General features: G+C 39.2%; 1 protein-coding gene across 1 annotated transcript; it reads left to right on the plus strand.

The window, feature by feature from the left end:
- Positions 1 to 4,787: 4,787 nt before the first annotated feature.
- Positions 4,788 to 27,892, plus strand: gch1 (GTP cyclohydrolase 1). Its single transcript, XM_042412642.1, has 6 exons — positions 4,788 to 5,491; positions 14,374 to 14,483; positions 21,155 to 21,210; positions 24,236 to 24,267; positions 24,405 to 24,489; positions 26,466 to 27,892. Exons 1-6 carry the CDS (start codon positions 5,113 to 5,115, stop codon positions 26,590 to 26,592), a joined length of 789 nt encoding a protein of 262 aa, XP_042268576.1. The 5' UTR covers positions 4,788 to 5,112; the 3' UTR covers positions 26,593 to 27,892.
- Positions 27,893 to 27,915: the final 23 nt, after the last annotated feature.

The following is a 27,915-nucleotide window of genomic DNA, read 5'->3' on the forward strand; positions in this document are numbered from 1 at the left end:
TAATTGTTTAATCGACTAATCGTTGCAGCTCTAGTAATTACACTAGTAAACACAGAGTCCACAAGAGTAAAAGTAAAAAGAGTAAAATACTGAACAGCAGCCCAGCAGTAGTTCAACAATTACTTACTAGAATGTAGCGTTAGCCAAACATTAGCTCCAGATACATAGTGAAGTAGCTAGCTTGGTTAGCAGCAAGCTAGTCAAAGAAAAACTAAATTCTACTTAAAGGACAGTTTCACAATTTTTTCAAGTCTGTCTTAAAACAACAGTCAGGTGTCCATATGAACACTGAATTATAATCATTCCTCCTGTTCATAGATCTCCTCCGAATGCACATTTACAGTCTTTTATAGCATCAAATTCCCTCTTTGTGTTTCCCTGTTGAGCTGTGGTGGAAGTAAAGTAACAAAAAGAGGAACTTTGGCACTAAAAAGACTGTAACGTTGAAAGATATCTACTTGATTTGACTCATTTGGACGCTGAAGCTTCATATTAGCTTCAGATAAACTTGACTGTGGATTTTGTCCCCCATCAGTTACATTGTAAGTGCATTATGAAGGGATCTTCTAATGGTCAGTATGAACAGGAGGAATGATTACAGCAAGAAAAACATGTTTCACTGTTCATTTGGGCTCCTGACTGTTGTTTTAAGACACACTTGAAACATTGTGAACCCGTCTTTAAACAACAAGTAAGTATTAAGATAAGGATGTAAGATTTCGGTTTTAACATGATATGAAAACATACAATGTACACTTTAGATCACAGCCTGCACACCCTGTACTCACCCTTTGAAATAAACGTAGCAAAGGGAGAACAGAACAATGAAAAAATCTGTCAGTGCAGTGAGAATATCTCTATTTTTTTCCCATTTAAGTCAAATTCTTAAAAAAAATCGAGTTGCATTTTTCTTCATTCTGCAGCACCAACCTGCCTTCTTCCTGCTTCTTTCAAAATACATGACACTCTGTTCTATAAATGACTTTTTAGGATAACAGTGATGATCAAAGGGATATGAAAGACAACCTGCTGTTTCCTCTTCAGGCCTCTAAAACCTCCAGGCTGTAAATCTGTTACAAGTGGTCACAACGAGACATTGCTTCATTTTGCTTTTGCTTTCTAAATCGTTTTATGAACCTTTTGCTCGTCTCCCCAACCACCCTTAACTAATGTCCATTACCTTCTTATTGACCTTTGACCTCCACCAGGCTCATAGAGGCAGGTTTAATTGTATAGCACATTTCATTTTATAGTGCTTGACATAAAACATACAGGGCATCAAGACAAAATGTAAAAGAAACACACAATAAAAAGACACATTTAAATACAATTAAAAAGAGTTATATAGGAAAATAAGCTGAAATAGAATAAGAGACATAAAAACAAAGACAATAAAAGCAGTCGCAGTAGGAGATATGAATCAAAATCCTCGGATTTGATTTAATAAAAGGCCGCGGCGAACAGTAAAGTCTTCAGTCTTTATTTAAAAGAACTGAGAGTTGCAGTTTTCTGGGAGTTTGTTCCAGATAATGTGAAGCATAAAAACTGAACGCTGCTGCTTCTCCAGGTTCAGTTTTAACTCTGAGGACAGAAAGCAGACCAGACCCCCAGACCACCTGAGAGGTCTGGACGGTTCATAATGTAGCCGCAGATCAGAAACCATTCAGTGCTTCATAAACCAGACAGAAAAACTACAAATGAGTTCAACAATAATAATAATAACAATAGCAGAACTAATAGCAGAAGTAATAATTTATCCAAAAATACAAACAAACACATATATGGTGCAAATATGCAGCTATAATATAGAAAATGTAAATACCAGATAATATTCATACCAGATTTTGTGGCAAAACTGTTCACTTTAATGCACATAAGTACATTTTGATGCTCATACACATTAGATATAACTGTATAAAATACAAATACACACTACTGGAGAATAGACAGACCCAAAATATAATATAGATAATTATATACTGTATATAACAAAGACATAATGAGCTGACAGTTTACAGGAGTGATGTCATTGCGAGTACAAATTGAAGGTATTTATACTTTACTTGCTTATTTCCATTCTGAAAATCTTTCAATTTTCTCTGCAACTGCATTTTAGATGTAAATATTGTACATTTATCTGACGCTACCTGTTATATCACAGACCAGATTTCACACACAAAAACATAATATACTCATTTAAATGATGCATTTTTATAGATGAAAGTACCTCATGATACATAAAGTAGTTAAATTATGCTCCACTACATTATAATATTCTTTAAACATTAAATATAACAATAATTTACACAGAAAGTCTATGTAAGTTCATTTATTTTTGGATAATTATGTACATTCTGCTGCTAATATCTGTAAATGTACTTAATATTTTGAATGAAGGAATTTTACTGGTAATTCAGTCATTTTTACATTGTACTTTTTAGTCTGAACATTACAGTACGTCCACTTCTAGACATCATTTAATTACTTATTATTAGTTACATCCTGTGTTTGATAAGTCAGAATATCTGCTGTAAGAAGGGTTTGTTATTGAAAGAGAAAAATAATAGCGAGTTGCATGTTTCTGTTACATTTTAATAAAACTGTAACACTTTTTTTCAGGTTTATAAATTCTCTGGTTGAATCTCTTTTATATGAAATTGGTGCCAGATGTGCATATGAGGGCGGAAAAGGTGCATATACTATGGATTGTGTTGCCAGTTTTCACATTTTTAAATATTTTTATCATCTCATAGCTTCTAAAGAATTTGTTTAATATGTTTGTGTGACCGAAAGTCAAATCACCACAAGATTCCTGCAGCAGTTAATTTAAAGGATAAAAACTTTCTCTTTTGTTTTATTTTTTGCTGGATATTTTCACCTCTTTATGACTTTGATTCTCAGTTTTATTTTTGTTTTTACACTCATGTAAGTATAGTCTGTGATGCATATTTTATAGTAAAGTGTCGTCCTAACATACACGTCATAGTGAACGGGACTGTACAGCAGCAGCATTGTGGCAAATTTTCTTCTTGGACAGTAAAGTCTTATCTTAACCTGAAATAATCTTTAACTCTTTTTATTTTTTCAGTAGGTTTGGTTAAGTTTATGTTTGTATCACCACTTGCAGAAGGTGGATGTTTCACGTCCATCCTTTACTTTTAGATACTGTATCTGTTTTGACTTTTCTATTAAATTGCTAACTAGTTTTCATGCACTCACACCAATTTTTACACATATTTCTGTATTTATTTTCACCTAAACACAAATATAATAATAATAAACTTGATTTGAGCATCTTCTATTTATGAAACACAGCTCAAGGTCCTTCACATAATTGCATAAAAACATTTAAAGGACAGGTTCATAATTTTTCAAGTGAGTCAGGTGTCCATATGAACAGTGAAAGAGGTTTTCCTTGCTGTAATCATTCCTCCTGTTCATACTGGATATTAAAAGATCCTTCAAATGTGGTTCAAATGTAAGTGGAGGCCAAAATCCACAGTGTGTCCATGCAGTCATTTAGTGCAAAAATGCATTTAAAAGTTGATGTGAAGCTTATATGAGTCTTCAGCAGTCTGAGTTAGTCATATCAAGTGGATATCTGACACATTTACAGTCTTTTATAGCATCAAATTCTCTCTTTGTGTTTCCCTGTTGAGCTGCAGGTGGAAGTATAGTAACAAAAAGAGGAACTTTGGCACTAAAAAGACTGTAACGTTGAAAGATATCTACTTGATTTGACTCATTTGGACGCTGAAGCTTCATATTAGCTTCAGATAAACTTGACTGTGGATTTTGTCCCCCATCACTTACATTGGAAGTGAACAACCAACATAACTTACTCTGTAACTAGAGGACAATGTGAGAACAGTTTGTTTCAATTTTAGTTGCCTCAAAACATGGAAGAACAAACTAAATGAACTACACAGTTTGCCATCAGAAGAGCATATGAACCATATATATGCATTCTGATTCATACCTCATGTTTAATCCTTAGCTATATTTATATTAGCTGTAGCTATATATTTATTTCCTGGGATGAAAGGCGGCCGTGCACAGAGCTGAAAAAAGGATAAGCTTGCAACTTGAGGAGCCGTAATGCCGGACGAAAACAAAACGCCAGGGAGAAGACTTTCAACATTTTAATGACTTTGAAATTGTCAATATGTGTTTACACATAAGTGAGTGACATCTTTGGTGGGTGAATTCTGTCAGAGCCAAGATGCCATAAACGAGCGTCAAGTGATGAAGTTTACTGGTGAGGTCTTCAGAGGCCGACAGTATCCATGACAACACGCTGTCCCCTGGACCTTTGTTCCAAAGTAAACACAGAGATGTACCCCCTAATTATTTTAAGTACCCCAAAATGAAAAAGGAGCAATGTATTTTACCTGTTTGTTGGTAATAAGGTAATTTTGAAATAAAATTTATTAAGTTCTGCAGAAATCATCACTCCATCTTCCCTGAAACATCCAGATTTTTGCTCAGTTTTATGGTTGTTCTGTACCCTATAATAAAACAACGGGTACCTAGTAGGGGAGATCAGGGACAGTTGTAATATATAAATAATAATAATATAAATAATTTGTAAGTTCCTAAATTGTTACCCCCTTATTCCATAACTTCACATCTTGTTATATATATATATGATAAAATAAAACATTTCTGTGAGATTTGATAAATTAGGCACGATTATACAAATTTAAACAGTCTCCTTAACAGCAAGATTAAAAAGAAAGGTCTTAAGAAGTGGATGTTTAGTGTTTTTTTGGATGAATTATAAGCTGGTATCTTGTTGTGTCTGCAGACTGTATTAAATCAGGACTTGCAGTGAAGATGATGTTTCCTGCAGATCTGCATCTTCAGGGTCCATGTGGGAGTCAAAGGGGATGTAGCCCCGCCCTCCCCGGTGCCTCTCAGCCAATAGGAACTCTCCCTGGATTATCCTGCTGTTATAAAGGCAGGGGATGCTGAGGCTGTGAGAGAAGCGCCCACTACAACTAAAAAAAACACCACTGAGCCAACAAAGCAAACTGTGGGCAAGACGCACTGATCCAACAGGTGCTCAGCAGAGGAAACTGAAGGTAAAGAAAGAAAATAAAAAGAAAAGTGATGGAGCACTCCAAACAGACACAGTACAGTTCAAACGAGAAGAAAGAGTCCGGGGACAGCAGCTCGGTGCTCAACGGACACTTTGACGGGATGGTGAAGCGGTCACCCGGCGGCACCGGGCGCACAGCCGGTCCCCAGACTCCGGGCGCGGAGTCCGGCTCGCACCGGTCGGCGGCTTCGGTGATGGAGAGCTGGAAGGAGGAGCGCACCAGGAGCGTGGAGGACAACGAGATGAGCCTGCCGTCCCTTGCCGCAGCCTACACCACCATCCTACGGGGGCTCGGAGAAGACCCGCAGCGGCAGGGACTCCTCAAAACCCCCTGGAGGGCCGCCACCGCCATGCAGTTCTTCACCAAGGGCTACCAGGAGAAAATTATCGGTGAGTTTTAAATCCACAAAGCCGCTCAGAGGCGGTTGGGATTTGTCCTGCTGCGGTCAACAGGTGGCAAGTCTGACAGAGAGGAGAGTAAACACCTCCCAAAATTCACTGTAGCTTCTTCATCTTTTTAAAATTTTTTGCAGAAAAGAGTTGATGCACTTTTTAAAATCTGATGTGTGGATGAAAATTCAGACTTTTAACTGATCAGAGGGTAACTTTAAACTGCTTTTATTACGTGGGAATCATTTGTTTACACTGGTGATCATGACACACTGATAGAAAGTTTAATTATGTATGTATGTTAATGGGGTGGACAAAATATTAGGAACACTACAAGCTCAATAATGAACATAAAGTAGAATTATCACCTTTCTGATAATATAAGAAAAACTGAAAGTGTATAAGCTTCATTAAAATGGGACTTAAGGCAGAGCTGTTGCATTAGATTGCACAGGTGTTCCTAATAAAGTGCTCTGTGAGTGTATAATGTAACATCTATTCTGTAGCTGCTTGTTCTAAGGCTTTGCTGAAGCTGTAGTTTGCTCATAATGAATGAAATATTTAAATATTATCCCTCTTCTAGATACACTGTGTACTTTTTAAGAAGCATTTTTCCAAAATTCAGCCAGACATGTTTAATTTTTATTGGAGATGTTCACTGAGTTTGAGCTGTAGATGGATCCGGCAGAGTTAAAAATTAATCGACTGTTACTTTGATCATCGTTTTAGTCATTTATTAAGCAAACATGCCAAACATCTGCTGGTTGCAGCTTCTCAAATGTGATGATTTAAAGCTCTTGTGTGTCGTGCATGATAGTAAACTGAATTTCTCTGGATTTGAGACTGTTGATCAGACAAAACATGACATTTGAAGACGTCACCCAGCAGACATTTTTCACAAGTTTCTGACATTTTATAGACAAACCGGTTAATCGAGAAAATAATCTGCAATCCTCATTTAAAAATGCCAAAAACTCAACATTCATCAAAGTGAAAAAACAGGGTTTTCATGTCATCGTGTGTCATGTGCTGTGTTGCACAATTTCATTTTGGGAGCTTTACTCGGGCAGATCTAACCGGCCTGTGAAACCTGTCGGAAAGCTGTTTTAAGGCGAAGGTCAAATAAATGATTGAAACTAACGTGCCCAATAAAGAGTCGAGTCAGACTCCACAGCTGGCAGAACCTGCTCTGCTGGTGCTCCCATGTCACTCCCAGAGAGGGGCTGCAGAGTATCATGCAGGCGGGCGGGGAGGGTGGGGTGTGGTGGGGTGGGGTGGGGTTGGGTGGGGGTTAGGTGTTGGGAGCACCTGGAGACGGGTTGAAACGCTGTGTCAGGTCCACATGTGCCGGTTTCTCCACGCTACGACGCGTCGGAGTGGCTGGAGCCGGGGATCTGCCCCTCTTCTCTGCATCTGCCTCCTATAGAAGCCCATCTGGAGGTAGTTTGGCTGCAGTGGGGGTTGTTTTGCGTGTTATGAAGCTGTAATGCAAAAGGAAAGAATGCAGCCGAGTCAGAGAGAAAAATGTGAGTGGACCCAGCGAGGAGAGAGATTCATGTGTGATCCTGAAAAGGCTCCTCTTGACCTGAACACCGGATCCCACATGAAGCTCGTCTCATCTCTGGACAATCAGAGGATGGACAGTGGTAAAGATAGTGATGGCACACATGTGTGTTGCCCCTCAGGCGGCGGCGGTGCTGTGGCTCTATGCTGATTGGCTGCTACAGGAGCCTCCCCTTTGACTTGTTGGAAAGCAGAGAACACACACACACACACACACACACACACACACACACACAAACACATGTAGGTTCAGACTGCAGCTTGGAACAGATTGCTGGATGTTTGTAAAGAGTTACTGCATTTTGAGAGAAGTGTCACACTGTTTGATTTGTGTGTGTGTGTGTGTGTGTGTGTGTGTGTGTGTGTGTGTGTGTGCAGGTCATGGGTTCAGCTTTCATCACAACATGAGCCTACAATCCTCTTGTTGACGAGCACATGACCAACAAAACTGTAGTGAGGAAAAGTTATGCAGAGATTAAACAGAAGCTCTGAGCCTGTAACGTTACAGAAGGCCTGTTATAGTAAACGTGGTTATTCTGTTAAGTATAAAAACTTTTGTTTTTAATGGATAAAAATGGATTCCAGCTTCTTAAATGTGAATATTTTCTGGTGTCTTTAGTCTTCAGTGACAGTAAACTGAGTATCTTTGTGTTGTGTTGAGAGATGAGAACTCCAGCAACACTTGTAGTATGAAGAACAACGTGTGGTCTTCATCGGAGTCATCATAAAACACATTACAAACAACATTTAATTTAAATAAAGTAAGTTTGGTATGAAAAAAGGTAAAAAAAAAAAAAATAAATAAAAAAAAAAGACAACCAATCATATACATCCAGACACATATCAGCCAAGACATTTAAAGACGTCATCTTGGGCTTTAGGAAACAGTGTTTCACCGTTTTCTGACATTTTATGGACAAAACTACTGATCAGTGAATCCAGAAAATAGTCAACAGATGAATTGATAGTGAAAATAATCTTTAGTTGTAGCCCTAAATTATTGAGAAGTCTGCTGAGTATTTTTTTTATTAATCGTTTGGTGTATAAAATATCAGAAAATAGTGACAAATGAATGCAAGTTGATGTTTTTCTTGTTTTACCAACCGTCCAAATCTCAAATGTTTTCAGTTTACCTTCACAGGAAACAGAAAAGCTGTAAATCTCTGCATTTGAGAAACTGCAACCAATAAGTTCTTGTAATTTTTTTGCTTGAAATGATTAATTGTTGATGAATGTTTTGTTGATCAGTTACTCTATCAATCAACTAATTGTTGCAGCTTTAATCTGAATTAATTTATTGGTATTTAAACGTTGAAACTAGATGAAATTAGACGGAAACAACCATTAATTTAAAGACATAGAAAGCACTTAAAAAGGGATGAAAACTGTACAAACATGTTTTTAATGTGTAGAGACAAAAAGAAGATAAAGTTTAATAGTCCAAATAGTCTTACACTCACTGCAGCACGTGTTTGTCTGCTCTCTTGATTTAATTTCAAATCTTTTATTATGTTTTCAACTGAAAAAGTGTCTTTTCCTCACATCTACACTATTCAATGTCCAGTTCCTCCTCAAAAGACCTTCGTCTCCACCTGCTCAGACAAATAGATTAGATTCAACTTTATTGTCAATGTACAAGTACAAGTACTTCACAAAGAGATGCAGTTGGCATCTTACCTGTAGTGTAATTTAGGCATAAAGTGCAGCATTACAGTAAAGGAGAAGTGTGCAGATGGAGGTTTTAGTTATACGTCTCTACAATATATGTGTGAATGTGTTATATATGTACAGGTTATACAATAAATAGTGTTGAATGCCGGTGTATGAAATATGAATATATATATATATATATAGAGAGAGAGAGGTGATAAATGAAGAGTATAAATAGCTTTAAATAACGTGTAAGATATGAATAGACAGTATATACAGGTTGTAAATGAACAGTTAGTGCTAATGTATTTAAATAAATGAAACATACAATAAGCATATAAAATAAATACATGAAAAAACAACAATGATAATCATCATCATATCAAAGAAAAACTTGGCAATTACAAGCTCATATCATAATGTTAATGCACGACATGCACCAACATGTTGTATCCACATGTGTTTGTGATGTTTAAATGCCAGAACGCCTCATTTATAACACAAATAACAGATGTTATGAAATAATTCAGCAAATAATATGAAAACTATTATTCCCAAGTTCATTAAAACCTTTAAAATCTTTAGACACAGTTGAAAGGTGTAAACTTTGCCTGCATTTGAGCACAAATTGAGTGTATTAAAATATTTTTCCACTTTTCCTGTTTTGAAAACGGGATTCTTGAAATATTGTTTCACTTAGATTCTCTGATTCCTGCTTCTCGTTTTTGAGGATGTGATGCTTTTCTTTGTCTTTGGACTGTTGCTCAAACAAAATAAGACATTTGATGGCATCACCGTTGGCTTTAGGACATTTTCATGATTTTCTGACAGTTTATAGACCAATCAATCATCATAATCAATTAATCAAATAATAATTACAGATTGATTAATAAAAATGTCTTTGCTACCAGAGGAGACTCTGTAACATAAACTGCAGTGAAGAAAGTGAATTAAAGTTAAAGGTATTTATTTGTAAAAGTCTGTAAAACTGAAACTATGAAGCTTAGCAGATATGAGGTTTAATGTGACTTTTATTAAAATGACATGTTATATAAGTTAAGTTACTTCAACTTTATTGATCCCAAGCAGGAAAAATCTGCACTGAGAGTCCATGTAGAGTGACTCCTGTAGACGCGTCACAGCTGGACTTTGCTCTGATTGGCTGTGTCCCATCACGCCAGCGTTTCACTCGGCAGGTTTACCTCGTTTCAGATGAAAGAGCAGCTGCTTTCAGCCAATCATGGTGCCAAATTTGCAACATGAGATCATTTCCTTTCCTGTTAATTATGACACATTTTACTTGCCGCCGACGCACGAACATGCAGAACTTGTGCAAACACAATACATATCAGAGTACCTGAGAGAATTCTAACAATGCTAAATTGATCCAAGATTGATCCTAAAATGATCCATTAACCTCTAAACTTCACCCTGCAGTCAGCGGTGCTCCCTTGTTTCTGGGACTTATTGTCTTCTCTCCTACAGTTGAGGACTGTTTGTGCCGTTTCTCATTGTTTATTCTGATGAACCAGGAGAGTTTCTTCCCCATCAAAGTGTTGTCAACTGAAGTAAAAAGGGTAAACTGTACAGATTGTTAATCTTCAAAGGTCCTTCAAGGCAAATTTGAGATTTTGGGCTGTAAAAAATAAAATTATCTTGACTGCGGGAACCATCATATACCTGATATAACTCATCAGAGATGTGGAACTCGTGCATAAAATGTAGAAAAATCACCAGAGTTTGTTATTTTTGACATATTTGTAGTCACCGAGTTAATAACTGTGATCTGGGAACATGTCGCCATCATTACAGCAAAGTTCAACAGTGCAGGAACACACACAGATGATCAGACATGATGTAAACAAGAAGTTTAGGCAGATTGTCTGCAATAATTTCTCGTCCTACAGGAAAACTGTGAGGGTGCATCTACAGTAAGTAAAGTACGTTAAAGTTGAACCAGGAAGTCGGTCTGTCGGTCATTCCCTAATTTTCTCCACCAGATAAATAACCTGAGTGTTTGTGTGTAAAACCTTTCTGATTGTCTGACTGTTTTTGTTTCTCGGAGACAAACGAGAGAGAAACCAGACAGCAGGTCGTAATGTCGCCCCCACAAACGACTTATAGTTACGTTGGAGTGACAGACGCCATCTAGTGGCCGCAGTAGCTCCGACCCGGAGCGGCAGCGGTGCAGTTCATATGACGTCGATAGATATACGTCAAGGTGGATGGTGGTTATAACCCAACGGTTCCTCCTTCCTGTTTCCAACCGCGAGTCAAGACAATTCTGAGTAATCTGGGAAATAAACAACTTGTTATAAATTCTGCTCAAAATATAAATTGTATGTTTCTGTGTGCGTGTGAAGGCCGGATGTAGAGCGGTGACTCACAAATACACGCCCAGGGTTAGGACTAAGTATAGGAGCTGCACGTGTGTGTGTCTGTCTGTGTTCACACACACATCTGGCTGTCTGAACGATAAATGAACTTTGTTTATTTAGTCATTCACTCCACCGTTTCCTGCTTCATTCAGAACGTGTCAACATGTGGCCTCTTCACTCTATGACTCACACACACACACACACACACACACACACAAGGCGGTGCTATTGAATGTAATTGCTGATGATGAGTAACACTGTCATTACCTGATACCCGGCTCGTTTCTGTCACCCAGGGCGTCTGAACCGACAGTCCTCACCAGCTGCCCTTTATTTAGTTAAGGTTGACTTAACGATATTTTCCTTCAAGGTGCGTGTGTGTGTGTGTGTGTGTGTGTGTGTGTGTGATGCATGTATCACTGTAATTGGTGGTGATAGAAGCTGTAATGAGAAAGGTGGGCAGAGTCTCAGACATGTTGTGCACTTCAAACGTCCCTAAAAGATAATTACGGTTTACAACAAGTTTCGTCATCGTTTCTATCAATAATAATGATATAATACAAAAGTTAGTTGTTGAGATCACTGTGAACACTGTAAACAAACCGTTTTTTCTTTCTCTTTCCTTTATTTAACCAGATAAAAAGTCTCACTAAGATTAAAATCTCTTTTTCGAGAGGCCGAGAGAGCAACTGAAACATTATTATATCATTAAATAACAACAACATAAACAGACAAATACAACATTCACACACTAACAAAGACTGAGCACAATATCCAGTTAATACAAGATTATAGACATGGTCGTGTTTTCACTTTAACTTTGTTCTTGATTAGAAAACTCTTAAAACAGGATTACCACTTTATTACAGTGTCAACCTGAAGGCAACGTTCATCCTGGATCAGTTTTTCTTGTTTGTGGGTCAATAAGGTCTAAAGTGTGTCCAGGAGCTGGTTGCAGTTAAACTGTGCTGTAGATCCAAACAAATAGACTTTCAGATAGATGAGACTCTGTAGAATTTGAACATTTCTAACATGTGTTCCCAACAGTAAATGTATTAAAAAAGACACTGTGACAGACAGCAGTTTTGCTCTTAGTCCCTCAAACCTCAGACCTGATGCAGTTGTTCCTGAAGTGACCTTTTGAAGAGGTCGGTGTGCTGCAAGATTGGTTCAATTCCATTTTTTATCCACGTAAGCAGCACGGCTGTAGGGAGGATCGATGTCCGCTCGGTCCACCGCTTTGATCCAGACTGAAATATCTCAACGACTTGGATGGATTGCTATGAAATTTTATGCAGACATTCAATGATTCCCAGACATCGGGCCTCATGCAAGAACACTCTCTGACTTTTTTCTAGGCTGTTTGTTCCAAGTCGGATTCAACAAAGTCTCTTAAAGGAAAAGGCTGCAATTTCTATATTTCTCTTAATGTCAACAAATCTCGTGTGCAGCCAAACCATCAATGAACTGATCTATTAACAAGTATTGTGTTCGTATCCAGAGCCTGATATATCTTATACCTCTGTGCCTCCGTTGTTGTCCAAGAACTATTAAAAACATGTCAGGTGGAGGTGGTGGAGGGCTACAGATATCAGGGTGTTCAACAGGAAGTGACAGAGCAGACTCTACTTCTCGAGGAAGCTTAGGTCCTTCAGTGTGTCCAGCGAGATGTTGCATCTTCTACCAGTCTGTTGTAGCAAGTGCACTTTTCTTTGCAGCCATCTGTTGGGGCATCAGCATCAGAAACTGAACAAACTGATAAAGAAAGCAGACTCAGTGCTGTGATGGAGCCTCTAGAGCTGGTTGTGGAGAGAAAGATGTTGCTCAACATAATGGACAAAACTACACAACCGTCTGGTCTTTAGTCAGAGGCTCCTTCAGCTCCGCTGCATTAAAGAGCATTAAAAACCTGTAAAAACCATCCACCTCTGTGCTGAGAGGAGAGACTCCTCCTCTGAGTGGCACATTAATAGCAATATCTTGCCTTAAAGCTATTCTACTTCTTTATTCTACCTTTTTATTTATTATAGTACCTTTTGTATACATATATATTTTTTGGTAGACACACCTCATTGTCTGTGTTTTGGGGATAAATGAAGTTCTCCATCTATCTTAAATGTTGCATTTATGTCTCCAGCTGCACGGCAGTCAGGAACAGCAACTATCAGAACAATCAATGGAAAGATTTATGACACTAAATGGACTTAAAATTAATACTTTATATCTTAGCGCTCAGTACGGTCTGAGGCCTGAACCTGATCTGTCCAAAAATCAAATCTTCACTGGTTTCTCGTTCAGAGGACAAACTGTAAAATGCAACAACAGTCCCGAATAAGATCAAATAACATCTGAAAATAAAACACTCATGTTTGTGTTGATGATGAAGAGCGACATCATCACTCGAACTGTGTTAGACAACAAACATGTGGAAAAGAGTCTAAAAGAACCTGTTTATCTTTGCAAACTCAGGCTTCATGCGACCTTGTTTACACACAATCATACAAGACGCAGCAGAGACTGAAGCAACAAGTCAGTCTGTTCCCTTTTGGCTCGTTGACCCCCCCTCTCCTCCCACCTCCTCCCCCTCCCCTCCTCCTCTCTCTCTAACAGATAGCCAGTCAGGAAATTAAAAAGTGCGGCAGTAAGAGCGAGAGGCGTCTGCGTCGTCACAAACAGATAAAGCGGTTTATTGAACCCCCGGCAACAGAAAAATGCAATAAAGCAACAACAGGAAGCAGCGTATGGAAGCAGAGCTATAATTAGATGCTGGTGTTTGCCAGAGAGAAACACCGGAGTGGACGATGAAGAGAGAGATAGGCCGAGGTGAGACAGACGCCCGGTGCTGCGTCCTCTGACACGGCTGCTTCGGTTTCTGTCTGTCTGTCTGCTGGAGTGAAGAAGAAAGTGATGCAGAGAGCTTCCTGTGCACATCAAAATCAAATCATATCAAAATAAAAATACAGAAAGGACAAATACAGAGCTGGACATCAGAACATGACATAAAAAAGAACATAAACAGTAAAATAACTCAAACAATTAACTTCCTAAATTAATAAATCTGTTAAAAATGACAGAAATGTGAGTAACTGGATTAAAAATAGATTAATATTCATTAAATTAATTGGTAAATTAATCCATAAAACTAAAAACATGATGTAAATCCTTAAAGGAACCGGTGGAGGAAATGAGTTAATGAATCTTTAAAGTCTTTAAATAAAAAAACTTCTTCCAGTTTTTCTACAATGACATGTTTAGATTTTTATGTTATGTTTCTCTGTTTCTCCTCCGCAGACGTGCTGAACGACGCCATCTTCGACGAGGACCACGACGAGATGGTGATCGTCAAAGACATCGACATGTTCTCCATGTGCGAACATCACCTGGTGCCCATCTTCGGCAGGGTGAGAGCTGCACACACACACACACACACACACACACACACACACACACACACACACACACACACACACACACACACACCAGCGTGGTTTTCCAGAGAGCCAGATTAACAAACTCCGAGTTGATGAACGCTGAGATGGGAAACTTTTTGTTTCCAGATCAGCTGATCAGAATCAGATCAATCAACTCTATGTTCACTCTGAGTTAAGCACGTAGGTGATGAATGGAAAAAAACCATCATCAATGGAGCTCCGGTACTATGATTCACCATGGCAACAAGTAAATAAAAGGCAGAGCCTCCATTTTAATCCAGTGGATGTGGAGATATTAATGCATGTTTATCTTTAAAAAAGCCTGAAAGTGTCAATAAGTTAAAACAATAAAGTTTTATTCAGTTTTTCCATTAATTCATCATTTACCAGACTTCCATTTCCTTGATGATGATAAAGTGGACTCTGACTGTGTATCAGGCTGCAGCTACGTTATGTTTTAAATATATTTGTTCAGCTTTAATCTGACAGGTGACAAAACCCAGAAGGAAACGACTGAAGATGAAAAATATAGTTAAAGATTTAAAACATATAAAGATCAAAGACACAGAGACGTGACTGTAAGAATCTGATCCAGTAATAATGAGTTTGGTGATTTGCTCTTGAAAAGGCTTTGATTTTAAAAATTTACTCACTGCAGCTGCACCACAATCCTGCTCACTTATATTATTATTATATTATATATATTATATTAGCATGTAATCTCCAGTATTATAGGATTGATGTTCCATCAGTGTAACCGATCACATCATGAGTGAAAGAGATGATTATTCATTGATTCTCCGTGTCTGAAGCTTCATTCTTTACATCTAAGATCAGACATTATGTGCAATAAACTGTCATGTGTGCAGAGTCTCAGTGTTATAACAGAATAACATGCACAGGTCTGATTCTGGCTGAATTCACACTGTGTAATATTTGACCTTGAGGGCAAAAACTGCTGTTTTGAAAGAAAGAAATGACTGATGAGCATAAAAATGGAAACTTTAGAAAGTCCTTAAGTAACTAAACTAATATGAATAAAACAGTGTGTCTGGCTCTGTAAGAGGGAAGAGACAGAGAGAAACTCAGGGTTTGTTGAAGTAAACCTGCCAGTGAGCAGGTTAGCTTCACTGAGTCAGTTGCCATGGTAACTGATGCAGAGTTTAAGTTAGCTCTCTTTCTGGAAGTGAAAACTCAGAGTTTTCACTAATCCTGCTTTGTGAAACAGGGCCGATGTATCACTCAGTATCAGTATATCAGTATATACTCGGTATCAACAGTGATATCGCCTGATTGCAGGAGGAAACAGAAACATCAGTTTTCTGTCAGGAATCAGGGATTTTGAGAAAAATAAAAGCAATGAACTGGAACATGATGATAGAAATTGCAGACATAATGTATATTGTGTCATGTGGTTCCAGTCAAAGGTAAAGAGAAAGGTGAGGTCAGTGGAAAATGGCAGCAGAAAGTCTAAGTCTAAGAAACACAGTCAGCAGTTCATCCTCTGCTGGTGGAAAAAAACATCATTCAAATTTGTAGATCCTATCGTATGAATCCTCAAACTAATGTGAACGTTTTTTTTTAAAAAGCCCGCTAGTCTGAAGGTGCTCATACTGTCCAACACTTTGGTTCAGATCAGATTTCTACTGGTCAGATCGTTCTGTGCTGTTAATATTCGTGACCTCTTGACCTTTCCTCCAGCACCATCATCACTCCAAAACCTTTACTATGACTCAGGAAATATCATGTAGATTTCTCTAAAATGATTATAATGATATATTTCGATGGATGTAATGAACATCGCAGTGTGTAGAGCCAAAATTTTTGTTACTATCCTTCCACCGCAGCTCAACAGGGAAACAGAAAGAGGGAATTTGATGCTAAAAAGACTGTAAATGTGTCAGATATCCACTTGATATGACTAACTCAGACTGCTGAAGACTCATATAAGCTTCACATCAACTTTTAAACACATTTTAACATTGTGCATTTGCAACAAGTGCATCTGGAGGAGATCTATGAACAGGAGGAATGATTACAGCTCTTTCACTGTTCATATGGACGCCTGACTGTTGTTTTAAGACACAGAACCCGTCCTTTAAGACTATCATCAGATTTTCAGGTTGTAGCTTTAGAACGTCCTGGTCTCTTTCAGATAAATAAAAGTATCAGATCAGATCAGATTCATCGGATCCTTGTTAGTTCGGGAATCACAGTTTTTTATCACTGCTGAACTGTTTTTTTAATATGTTACCTTTAAAAACATGTTAAATGTGTCAGCAACTGATATGTTTGATTTTTGACGATATTCTTCGAGTAGCCCTTGAACATTGATAACATCATACAAAAAAAAAAAAAGGTCACAACTATTGGAACATGGAAACAGATGTGTATCTAGAGAGACATTTATCTGGAGGTTCAAAAAACAGACACACAGAACATGAGAAACAATCAGATTAGTGAGATCTGTTTATCCTGTGTTTGTTTTTTTGTTGTCAGCCTCCTCCTCCTCCTCCTCCTCCTCCTTGTCCTCCTCCTGGCCTGCGCCTTTGACATCATTACTCTCCGCTAAAACCTGATTGGCCACTTCCCCCTTTTCTCTTTCTCTTTCTTTTCTTTCTCTGCTTCTCTTATCCCTCCATCGTCGCCTGCAGGTGCATGTCGTTTAAGACAATAGGGGCTGGCAGCTGATCCTTTTCCACCGGTGTAAATGGGCTCTGATGACAGCAGTGAATCACACACACACACACACACACACACACACACAATTACCACACCTCCCATGTTACTGTGTGTGTGTGTGTGTGTGGTGGTCGTCAGGTGGTTGTTTATGTCCCTAAACCTCCTCCCTCTCTTGGTCAACGTCAGCTGCAGCGTCGCCTCTTATCCAGCCTCTCTCATCTGTCTGTCTGTCTGTCGTGTCTCTGTGACTCATCACACGGAGAGAGACCGTCTCCTCCTCCTCCTCCTCCTCCTCCTCCTCCTCCTCCTCCTCCTCCTCCTCCTCCTCCTCCTCCTCCATTGTTGGTCAGATGGCGTGCAGGTAGCCGCCGGCTGCTTGATAAACTGTTTCGATGTTGATCAGACAACAGGCGTTTATTAAAGACTGTCAATTACTTTGCCATCAGCAGACAGAGCCGCTGTCATATCAGTTGCTGAGAGAGTTTCAGGAGAGGAAACTACTCGCAAAAAAACATCTGTCCTTTGGTCTCATATTCAGTCTTTAAAGGCGGCTTTACGGAGCTTTATAACAAATTTCAGCTCATTGTTTATCTGTCCAGCTGCAACTTTACTGTTCTGGTTCACTCTCAGCGTCTCTCATAGTGTCGTTTTCAGAGAAAAAGCTGTAAAAAGCCGCTGTACACTACCTGCTCAGCACCAAACGGACACAGTTAACTGTAGACTAGCTGGTGAACATAGTGGAGCATTTAGCAGCTAAAGAGCCAGATATTTCCCTCAGGAGCTAAAAGAGAGTGAATATTGGACTTAAATTCATCAGGTGGACAGAAACTCCAAATGAATGATAATGTTGCTCTGTAACTGCCGGATGTTTAAATAAGCAACTGTTTGCTAACAAGTGGATAAAAAATCAGCTAATGCAGGTTTAAGATTCATTAGTTCTTTGCTCGTTGAACCGTGTTGGACTGACTGGTGGTTCTGTCTTTAGATGGACGATGTTCAAACTCACAAAACTTAATTCAAACCTGAATTAATTTAGTTTTTGGACCACTTAGCAGCAGCATCAAGTTTTCATCTTATAAAACAATATCAACAATTTTCTACTTGCTCATCCAGCACACACATTATCATTCATTCAATTCCAATATTCACTCCCTTTTAGCTCTTCCTCAAATGTCTTCTTTTGTCCCGACCAACAGTCCACAACCCAAAGATATTCAGTTTACTGTCATTGAAGAACAGAACAAAACATATTGACATTTAAGAAGCTATAATAAGAGAACTTTTGGACACTTTTTCTTTAAAAAATGACTCAAAACGATGAATCAATTATGAAAATAGTTAATTTTCTGTTGATCTATTGAAATCTTTGCAGCTCTAAAACTTCATTCTACAGTTTTTTTTACTAGTTGTTTTTGTAGCCACCTGCTGAATATAAGTCTAATATTCACTCTTCTTTAGCTCTTGTTGTGGTCTCCACCAGCTCCTGAGGGAAACATCTGTCTCTTTAGCTGCTAAATGCTCCACATGATCCGACTGAACCAGACAGGAAATGTGTCATAAAACCAAAACAATTGAAAATAGGCTGAAAAGAGTAATTCTCTGTGGAAACCTTTTTCACATCAGGGATGTGCAGAAATCCCAGTATTTGTATTTGTATCTGTATTTGTTGAGGCAGCAAAAAAATATTTGTATTTGTATTTGAATAGAAGTGGAAAGAGGCTTAAAAATCCCATTTTTTCCCAGATCATAGACGACTGTGCTGACTACTGAGCTACAACTTTACTCATCACCTCACTGCAGACAGACCTCTAACTATTTTATTTTAAAAATATTTGTATGAAACAAATATTCGTAAAAAAAACAAACACTATTTGTGCTTTGCCGAATAATGTATTTGTATTCAGACACACCCCTATTTCACAAACAACACACTACATGTTTGATTTAATGTGTAAAACCTTTATGAGTGGCTCTTTAAAGGTCAAATCTAAGAGGAAACCCCTCTCGTTCTAGATGATTTTCTGGTTTTAGGAAACTTTTCTGCTTTCCTGCAGTTACTCTCCAACCGTGATGATTCTTCTTGTTCTTTAGTCTTATGTTTTTCTCTCTCGTCGTTCACAGCACGAAATAAGCGTGAGCAGATAAGTGAAAAAGCCGCCGTCACAGTCGGCCTGTTTGATGTCGATATATCAGGCCGCTGCAGCAGAGAGCGGAAGAGGAGAAGAAGAATTGGAGGAAAAAGGAGAAAAAGAGATCTTTGCACGCTTGTTGCCGCTGCCCTTTCTCTCGTCTTGTCAACAAATTGCGTCTGACATTTGAGTGGAGCTTGTGTGTGTGTGTGTGTGTGTGTGTGTGTGTGTGTGTGTGTGTGTAAGAGAATTAGAGCCTGCAGCCATCCACAGCACTGATTCCCCGGCCGATGACTCCAGCTCTTCCTCCTCTCGTCTGCCGCTCGTCCACCTGCTCGATCGGCTCTCATCTCCAGCTTTTGTCGTCCTCCTTTCGGCTTCGTCGGTCAAATCAAAGCCGACGTGTCTGATAAACTGTCAGTTACGTTACGGAAAAAACACCTGTTGTATTTATAAGTAAACGTTAGTTTATTTGTTAGTTAAGGTTTATTTATTCATAAAATCTCACTGAGATCAAGATCTAGTTTGTGAGAGAGACGGTTCATTCACACAAAACAATCCTCACAGACACAAATATCAGCTGAGAGTCTCCAACTTTAAACTGTGTTCTTGTTAATTTCAGTAGTTCCAGTTCAGTATAACAGCTGATAATCCAGATTAAAACATTTCAACTCACTAAATAAACTCCAGATTTGGTTCAGAGGAGGAAAACATGAGAAAAAAAGATGAGAAGAAGACGGCCTCCCCTCCTCCTCCTCACAGATGAAACATTTTATGGATATTTGTTTAGTTTGTTGTGGTGTTATGATGTTTGTTTTGTTATTATGAAGCTAATCAGAGATGTGACAAAACAAAAATTAAAACTACAATTAGATTGGTTGGTTAATTGAAGTCTGGCAGGAAACTCTGCAGCCTGCAGACGCTGCTCTGAACGAGCATCACTCTCTCTCCTCATTTCATGTTTTTTCATTAGAAACTGAGGCGACAACAACTGTGTTCTTTATACAATAATTTAAGGAGCCCCAAATGTAATAATTCATACTCTCAGTTTCATAATTTACGCTCTGGATTCAACAGATTTCACCCTCCTGCGTGCTCTCTCACTTACGGATCACTTGGATTTAATTTAAGGTTTTTATTTGGATCTCGGACTAAAATATGGATTTACTTATGAAATTCCTCAAGCTGACTGAATGTGTTACGTGTTTCCCACAAGAGGAAAACACTTAAATCAAGAGCACGAATTATTAAATTGAGAGCACAACATTTTTTTATTCTCTCGCAGGCTGGAAGAACTGATAGTTGGTGAAAAGTAAAATTATGTCTTGTGTGTGTTGTAATTCTAACAGTAATAAAACGATTCAAATCATATTCAAAGAGCATAAAACATAAAATGCAACGTTACAACCAGCAGCTGGTGAAGTTATGAGTGTGCACTTGTATTTATTTTTGTTAAGTGTTGCTTTTTTTGCTTTTTGATGTGTTTGTTTTTGCAAAATTTGGCTTTAAAGAATAAAAAGACATTATTATCAGTCACACAGAGCTCCATCTAAAAGCTGCGTAATGAGACAGCTACAGTAAAGGTCACAAAGGTCATGAAATCATCAGTGGTCATCCTCTCGGACCATCTGGGACGTCACAGCAAATTTTATGGAATTTTTTCACCTAAATTAACATGTGAGAGGAATCAGCAGCAGGTTTCACAGCAGTCAGTGACGTTTTTAGGCCTGAAACATCTAATAGCTCTAATAAAAATACTCCACAACCTGTCAACATCTTCACTTGTATAAAATACTGAACATGTTTAATTTATTTTCCCGCTCTGTGCAGGTTCACATCGGTTACCTCCCCAACAAGCGAGTTCTGGGCCTCAGCAAGCTGGCCAGGTGAGGATGTTTACTTTAATATGATGGACTGTGTGTGTGTGTGTGTTAGTGTGTGTGTGTGTGTTAGTGTGTGTGTTGTTCTGGGGTAGTGTTTAATTGGCCATCTTAGGTGTGTGTGTGTGTGTTTGTGTGTGTGTGAGCTAGTGTGTATTTAAGCTGATTACTAAAACGTGCGTGTGTGTTTATGTGTGTACTAGTGTAGAATCTGATCCCGCTGACCCCAATACCTTTAGGCTTATCGTACTAACACCCCACACACTAACCCAGTACTACACACACACACACTAACCCAGTACTACACACACACACACACACACACACACACACACTAACCCAGTACTACACACACACACTAACCCAGTACTACACACACACACACTAACCCAGTACTACACACACACACACACACACACACACACACACACACACACTAACCCAGTACTACACACACACACACTAACCCAGTACTACACACACACACACACACACTAACCCAGTACTACACACACACACCCCACACACTTACCCAGTACTACACACACACATACTAACCCAGTACTACACACACACACTAACCCAGTACTACACACACACACCCCACACACTTACCCAGTACTACACACACACACACACACACACTAACCCAGTACTACACACACACACACACACACACTAACCCAGTACTACACACACACACACACACTAACCCAGTACTACACACACACACTAACCCAGTACTACACACACACACACACACACACACACACACACACACACACACACACTAACCCAGTACTACACACACACACACACACACTAACCCAGTACTACACACACACACACACTAACCCAGTACTACACACACACACACACTAACCCGGTACTACACACACACACTAACCCAGTACTACACACACACACACACACACACACACACACACACACACACACTAACCCAGTACTACACACACACACACACACACTAACCCAGTACTACACACACACACACACTAACCCAGTACTACACACACACACACACACACTAACCCAGTACTACACACACACACACACTAACCCAGTACTACACACACACACACACACACTAACCCAGTACTACACACACACACTAACCCAGTACTACACACACACACACACACACACACACACACACACACACACACACACACACACTAACCCAGTACTACACACACACACACACACACACACACACACACACACACTAACCCAGTACTACACACACACATTGATGACAACAGCTAGTTAAGTCACATTTCTAAGACAAAATGAAACTTTTGAACCTGTAAAATGTGATTCTGAACGGAGCTTTAAAGGGAAAATTCAGTTTGATACAACTTTTATTTTTGTCAAATTAATCAAATTAGTAACTGAGATCATTTAAAGTTTAAACATCATTTAAAGTTCTTGTAAAGTGAATTCATAGATTTGTTTCTAAATAAATTTCACCATTTCTGTGTTCCTGATTTGTTGGGCGTGGCTAAAACGGCTATACTATGACGTAATGGCGTGACCGGCATGACCCTGCCCTCCACTATATAAGGACGAGAGCGCCCTCACATCAGCGGTTAATTATGAGTTATTATTACCGTTTCTACTTCGACAGCGTACAGTTTGCTAGCTAGCTACGCCTGCACCCCGAACACGCGTCCTCTCTGGATGCCACAATTTAAATAACAGCTTGTTATTTAAATTCCCCAAAAATGAGGAGATGAAGAAACAAAGTGGATTGATTTTGTGAAGAGCCACGTTGATGGAGAGCTGAGGATCAAACTTTCATCAGAGACGACCGGGCTTCACGGATAAACCGAATAAGAAACAGTCAGATGTTCATACAGGTTGTAAACAAACATCATGTTAGATAAACTTATGGAAGAGAAAATAAATTTATTATCCAAACATTCATCACTTTTCCTGTGCAATGAGAGCTTTTATAGCCAACATCTCAGATGTGCTCAGACTGAAAACAGCCCTCCGATCCAGGAAGTCTGGAGTCTCTCTGTGATTCTTCTGAAACGTTTCCGACGCGTCTGTTCTTCAGCGGCCACCATTTTTCTTGTTTTGCAAACATATTGATACAATACACATTCGCAGCTTGTTTAGATTTGGTAACAGATGCTTCGTGGCCGTACTCGACGATGAAAACCCTTCATCGCCTCTAACTTTAGAGCATCTTCGCTTTTATGTCTGTTAGAACCGGAGATCTGCAGACCTGCAGTACGACAGTGTTCACTGCATGTCAGCATATGTCAAAAAGCCTGAGTTTGGTCACATTACATTCATCTCTCAAGATCATTTTTTTGAAACATGCAGCTTATCACATCACATCAGAGAGAACAGAAGGATATGATGATGTATGTATGTGATGTAATGATGTTTTGGAGATGATTTTTTGTGCTTTTCAGAAGATTATTGACATGCAAAACATCTGCAGCGATTAGTCAAGCGACAGGAAGTTCATCTGCAACTATTTTGGCCATTTTTAAAGGAAAAATGTCAAACATTTCCTTGTTGCATCCTTCTGAAATCTGAGGATTTGAAGCTTTTATGCGTCATATATGATAATAAACTGAATATCTTTGGATTTTGGCCTGTTGATCAGACAAAACGAGGATGTTTTATTATTATTTCCATCTGCACTGCCTCATCTTTTCGTCATCTTTTAAAGCAGCATTTCTTCTTCCAGCGTCCTGTCTTTCCGTTACGTATGTAAAGTACATCCTGCCGCTCCTCCTGCAGCCCGTTTGGTCTTGTGACATTTTCTCGGAGGTGGAGGAGGGTCTTCAGTTGTCCAAAGCGGTTTTCCTCACAGAGAAGATCAGCAGGTCGAAGGGGAAAACCGGGTCGTTTCTGCTTATCGGTTCATTTTCCGTCTGTTGGCTCATCAGACGAGATAACGGCTGTAAAATGAGTTTGTTTGTTTTTTAGCTTGGTGTTTATTTTGATGCAGGATATGTTTATTTTAATCTTTCCTTCTCTCTCCTCTCAGGATTGTTGAAATCTACAGCCGCAGACTACAAGGTACAAACAGATGTTTTATTTATTTTGATCTTCACGCTGTTCAGAGTTCAGTGTTTTCAGTGTTTTCAGTTTCCTCAGTGAACCGACGTCGTTGTTTGTTCTGATCTGTTTGTTCATGTTTGTCTGTCTGGCCACAGTTCAGGAGAGGTTGACCAAACAAATCGCCGTGGCGATCACCGAGGCCCTGCAGCCCACTGGGGTCGGCGTCGTCATCGAAGCGACGTACGTTCACTTGTTCACTGATTGTTTCCTCTCTTTCACTCCTCATTCATGTCTTTCCCACCATCTTGCCTTTTTTCCACCCTTCCTCCTTTCCTCCTCCTATCTCCTCGTCTCCTTTCCTTTACTTTCACTTAATCCATCACTTCATTTTCTGTCCTTTACTTCCTCTACTTCCTGTTACGTCTCCTTCATCTCCTTTCTGTTTTATTCTTTCGTTTAATTCCTTTTATCTCAGTTCATGTCCTTTCACCTCTTCTTTATTTTTTATACTTTCATTCTCTTTTCCATCACTTTCATCTCCTTTCATTCACTTCCTCTACTTTCTGTTACATCTCCTTTCCTTCTTATTTTTTTATTCTCTCATTTAATTTCTTTTTTCTCTGTTCCATCATTTAATTTCCTGTATTTTCCTTTTTTCTGCTGCATCCTCTGCTTTCCTCCACCTCCTTTATTTTTTCCATTAATTTAATTTCCATCACTTTACTTCGTTTCCTTCCTCTGTTCTGTCACAACTCTTCCTTCTCTTCACCTCTTCTGTCTTTTTTTATATTTTGATTTGTTTTCCTCAACTTTACTTTTCTTTTCATCCTCTTTCTGTCTCCTCTTACACTTTTTCACTTAAACTTAACTTTCATTTAATTTCTTTTGTTACATCTCCTCCTTCATCTCTTCTGTCGTTCTTGCTTCTTTCCTCCACGTTTCATTTCTATCACTTCATGTCCTTCGTCTTCTCTTTTACTTCTCTCTCTGTCCTTCACATTCCTCACCTTCACTTTCTTATTTTTATCTTGATTAAATTTCTTTTCACCTCGGTTCTGCTCCTTTCATTTTCATTCTTTTTTAATTTGTTCTTCTTTCCTTCACCTTCTCTTTGTTTCTTCCCACCCCTCTGTTTTATCCCTCACTGGACCATCATGGGACCTTATTTTAGAAAAAATATGTACAGTAGTCAACAGCGAGAGACAAATCATCTGTTTGAATTGTGCCATGAATTTCACATATGATGTTTGTAAATTGCAAGTCAAGAAAGTTGCAGTTTGTCGTAAAACTGTTGAAACTGTTACACGTTATAACTTTCTCTCTCCAGAAGCTAGCCGGATCCTCTGAAGCTAACGTTAACGTGACGCTGATGTGTGTTTCGTACGGGGATGTAGTCACACGAGCAACGCCTCTTCTTCGTTCTTTCCATGGATGTATTATAAGAGCTGGATATGGCGCCGCAGCCGATTTTTCCCAGTGGCCACTCGCGGTATTGCAGCAAAAAATCCCCCTGCGGCCCAAAAAGGATTTTCCCCATAGACCACCATTGTAAAAGAGACTCGAACTGCAAGCAACGTCAATTATGACTCTTTCTATTATGAGCCGAGAAAAGTGATTAAAAAATCCACGACATCATCACAATGTAAAATCTATGGGCTGAGCAGGAACTCGTGGGCGGGGCCAGCGGGGGAAACACTACTGCACATATTCAGTGGGCCGCACAACGCGGAAGCTAGTAACTTTTTTTGGCGTATGCGCCAGGCGAGCAATTCCTATAGGACTGAATGGTATCCAGCTCTTATAATACATCCATGGTTCTTTCTCTTCCCGGCTGATAAAAGGACCAGGAGACGCTGGATAAAATGCTGACGGATATTGTGTAGTTCACTAAGCGGTTTCATGCAAAACTAAATGGTATTTTACTATTTTAATGCTTATTTTTTTAAAACAGGGAAATATTTATGGTGATGTAAATTGACAAACATCATTTGTGTAATTCATGGCACAATTCAAATGGGACCAAAAAATGATTTGTCTCTTGCCGTTGACCACTGTACATATTTTTTTCTTAAATAAGGTCCCGTTGGCGGGACAGGAAGGACTTCACCTTTCTATTGAATTTCTTTGACCTCTGCTCTATAATTTAAATTCCCTTCCCTTCACTTTACCTCCTCACCTTTCGTTTAACTTCCTGTACTTGTACTTCCTGTTTGCAGTCACATGTGTATGGTGATGCGCGGCGTTCAGAAGATGAACAGTAAGACCGTCACCAGCACCATGTTGGGAGTTTTCAGGGAAGATCCAAAAACCCGCGATGAGTTTCTGACGCTGATCAGGAGCTGAGGAGGCCCTAAAGCTCCTCCTCTTCCTCCTCCTCCTGTTGCCTGGGGTTACCTCCACCTGCACGGACCAGCCACCGTGCATACTGTGTGTGTGTGTGTGCGCGTGTGAGAGAGAGAGAGAAAGAGTGTGTGTGTGTGTGTGTTTTCCATCTCACCAAAGGCAGTGACAGAGTGTTTACTGTGTTTTCAGTCCGATTCCGTTTTAATCGTCAGATAATGTGAAGCCTCACAGATGTTTCCGTCTAGGTGGAGTTCGTCTGAGGCCGTTGACTGACATGTTGTTTACTTTTAGACAACGGGACAGACTTTACCCCTTTGTCCACGCGTGCTGTGTGTGTTCATTAATAAAATATCAGTCAGTCGCTGGCCTCGAACACCTGGGAGAGACTTTACAGAAAGAGTATTACAAAGAAAGTTCATATTAAACAGAACGTGTTGCAACTAAACGGTACGAAAATAAACAAAACGTTCCAGGCAAATAAATAAAAGCATCAGATTTACAGTAATCTGGAGCTCAAACAACCAAACAACCAAAAGACCAATCAGAGAGATTCATCTATAATGATAATAATAGTTAGTTGCAGCCCAAGATATGACTTAATAAGTTTCCCTTTTCCTTTAAGTGTTGTTGATCGATCATGTTTTTATGGTTTTTACAGCATTTTCACACTTGATTTAGAAAGCAGCTGATTTAAATTTAGGATCAGTACTGTTAAGTTTGTAATCAAAACAATTATTAAAACGTTTAGTGCAGAATCATTTGAAACATGAGCTAAATACAGACTGTAATAAACATGTGAAAGTGACACCAGTATCGTTGTGATGGTGTGAAGGATCCGTCTGTCTGTGCCAACTCGCCTCTCCAGTAAAACCAAAAAAATTTACTTCAGAGCGAAACTGAGAAACTGAAAGTTAAAATTTAGGAGAGAGGCAAATGAAATGTGTTTATGTGTGTGTGACGGGCGACTGTGTGTGTGTGTGTGTGTGTGTGTGTGTGTGTGTGTGTTTGTTACTGACTATGTGTTTACTTGTGTAGCATGTTATTGCATTTTAATGCATCATAGTGTCCCCAGACAGATGTTGGGAGGTTTTAATGGTGTAACGTTGTGACTGAAGTAGTGTGCATGTGTGTGTGTGTGTGTGTGTGTGTGTGTGTGTGTGTGTGTGGGTAGGGGTGGGGGTTGTTGTTTTTGTGGCCTTGTTGAGAAGGAAGGCCGCTTCTTTGGCCTCTTCACCATCATCGTCACTTTATGTACTGTGTTCATTTCAAAGACTTTTTAATCAAAGAAAATAAATCTCTATGTGACGACGAGGACGGCTTGTT

This window comes from Thunnus maccoyii, chromosome 1 (genome assembly GCF_910596095.1).
Source record: "Thunnus maccoyii chromosome 1, fThuMac1.1, whole genome shotgun sequence".
NCBI classification, from domain to species: domain Eukaryota; kingdom Metazoa; phylum Chordata; class Actinopteri; order Scombriformes; family Scombridae; genus Thunnus; species Thunnus maccoyii.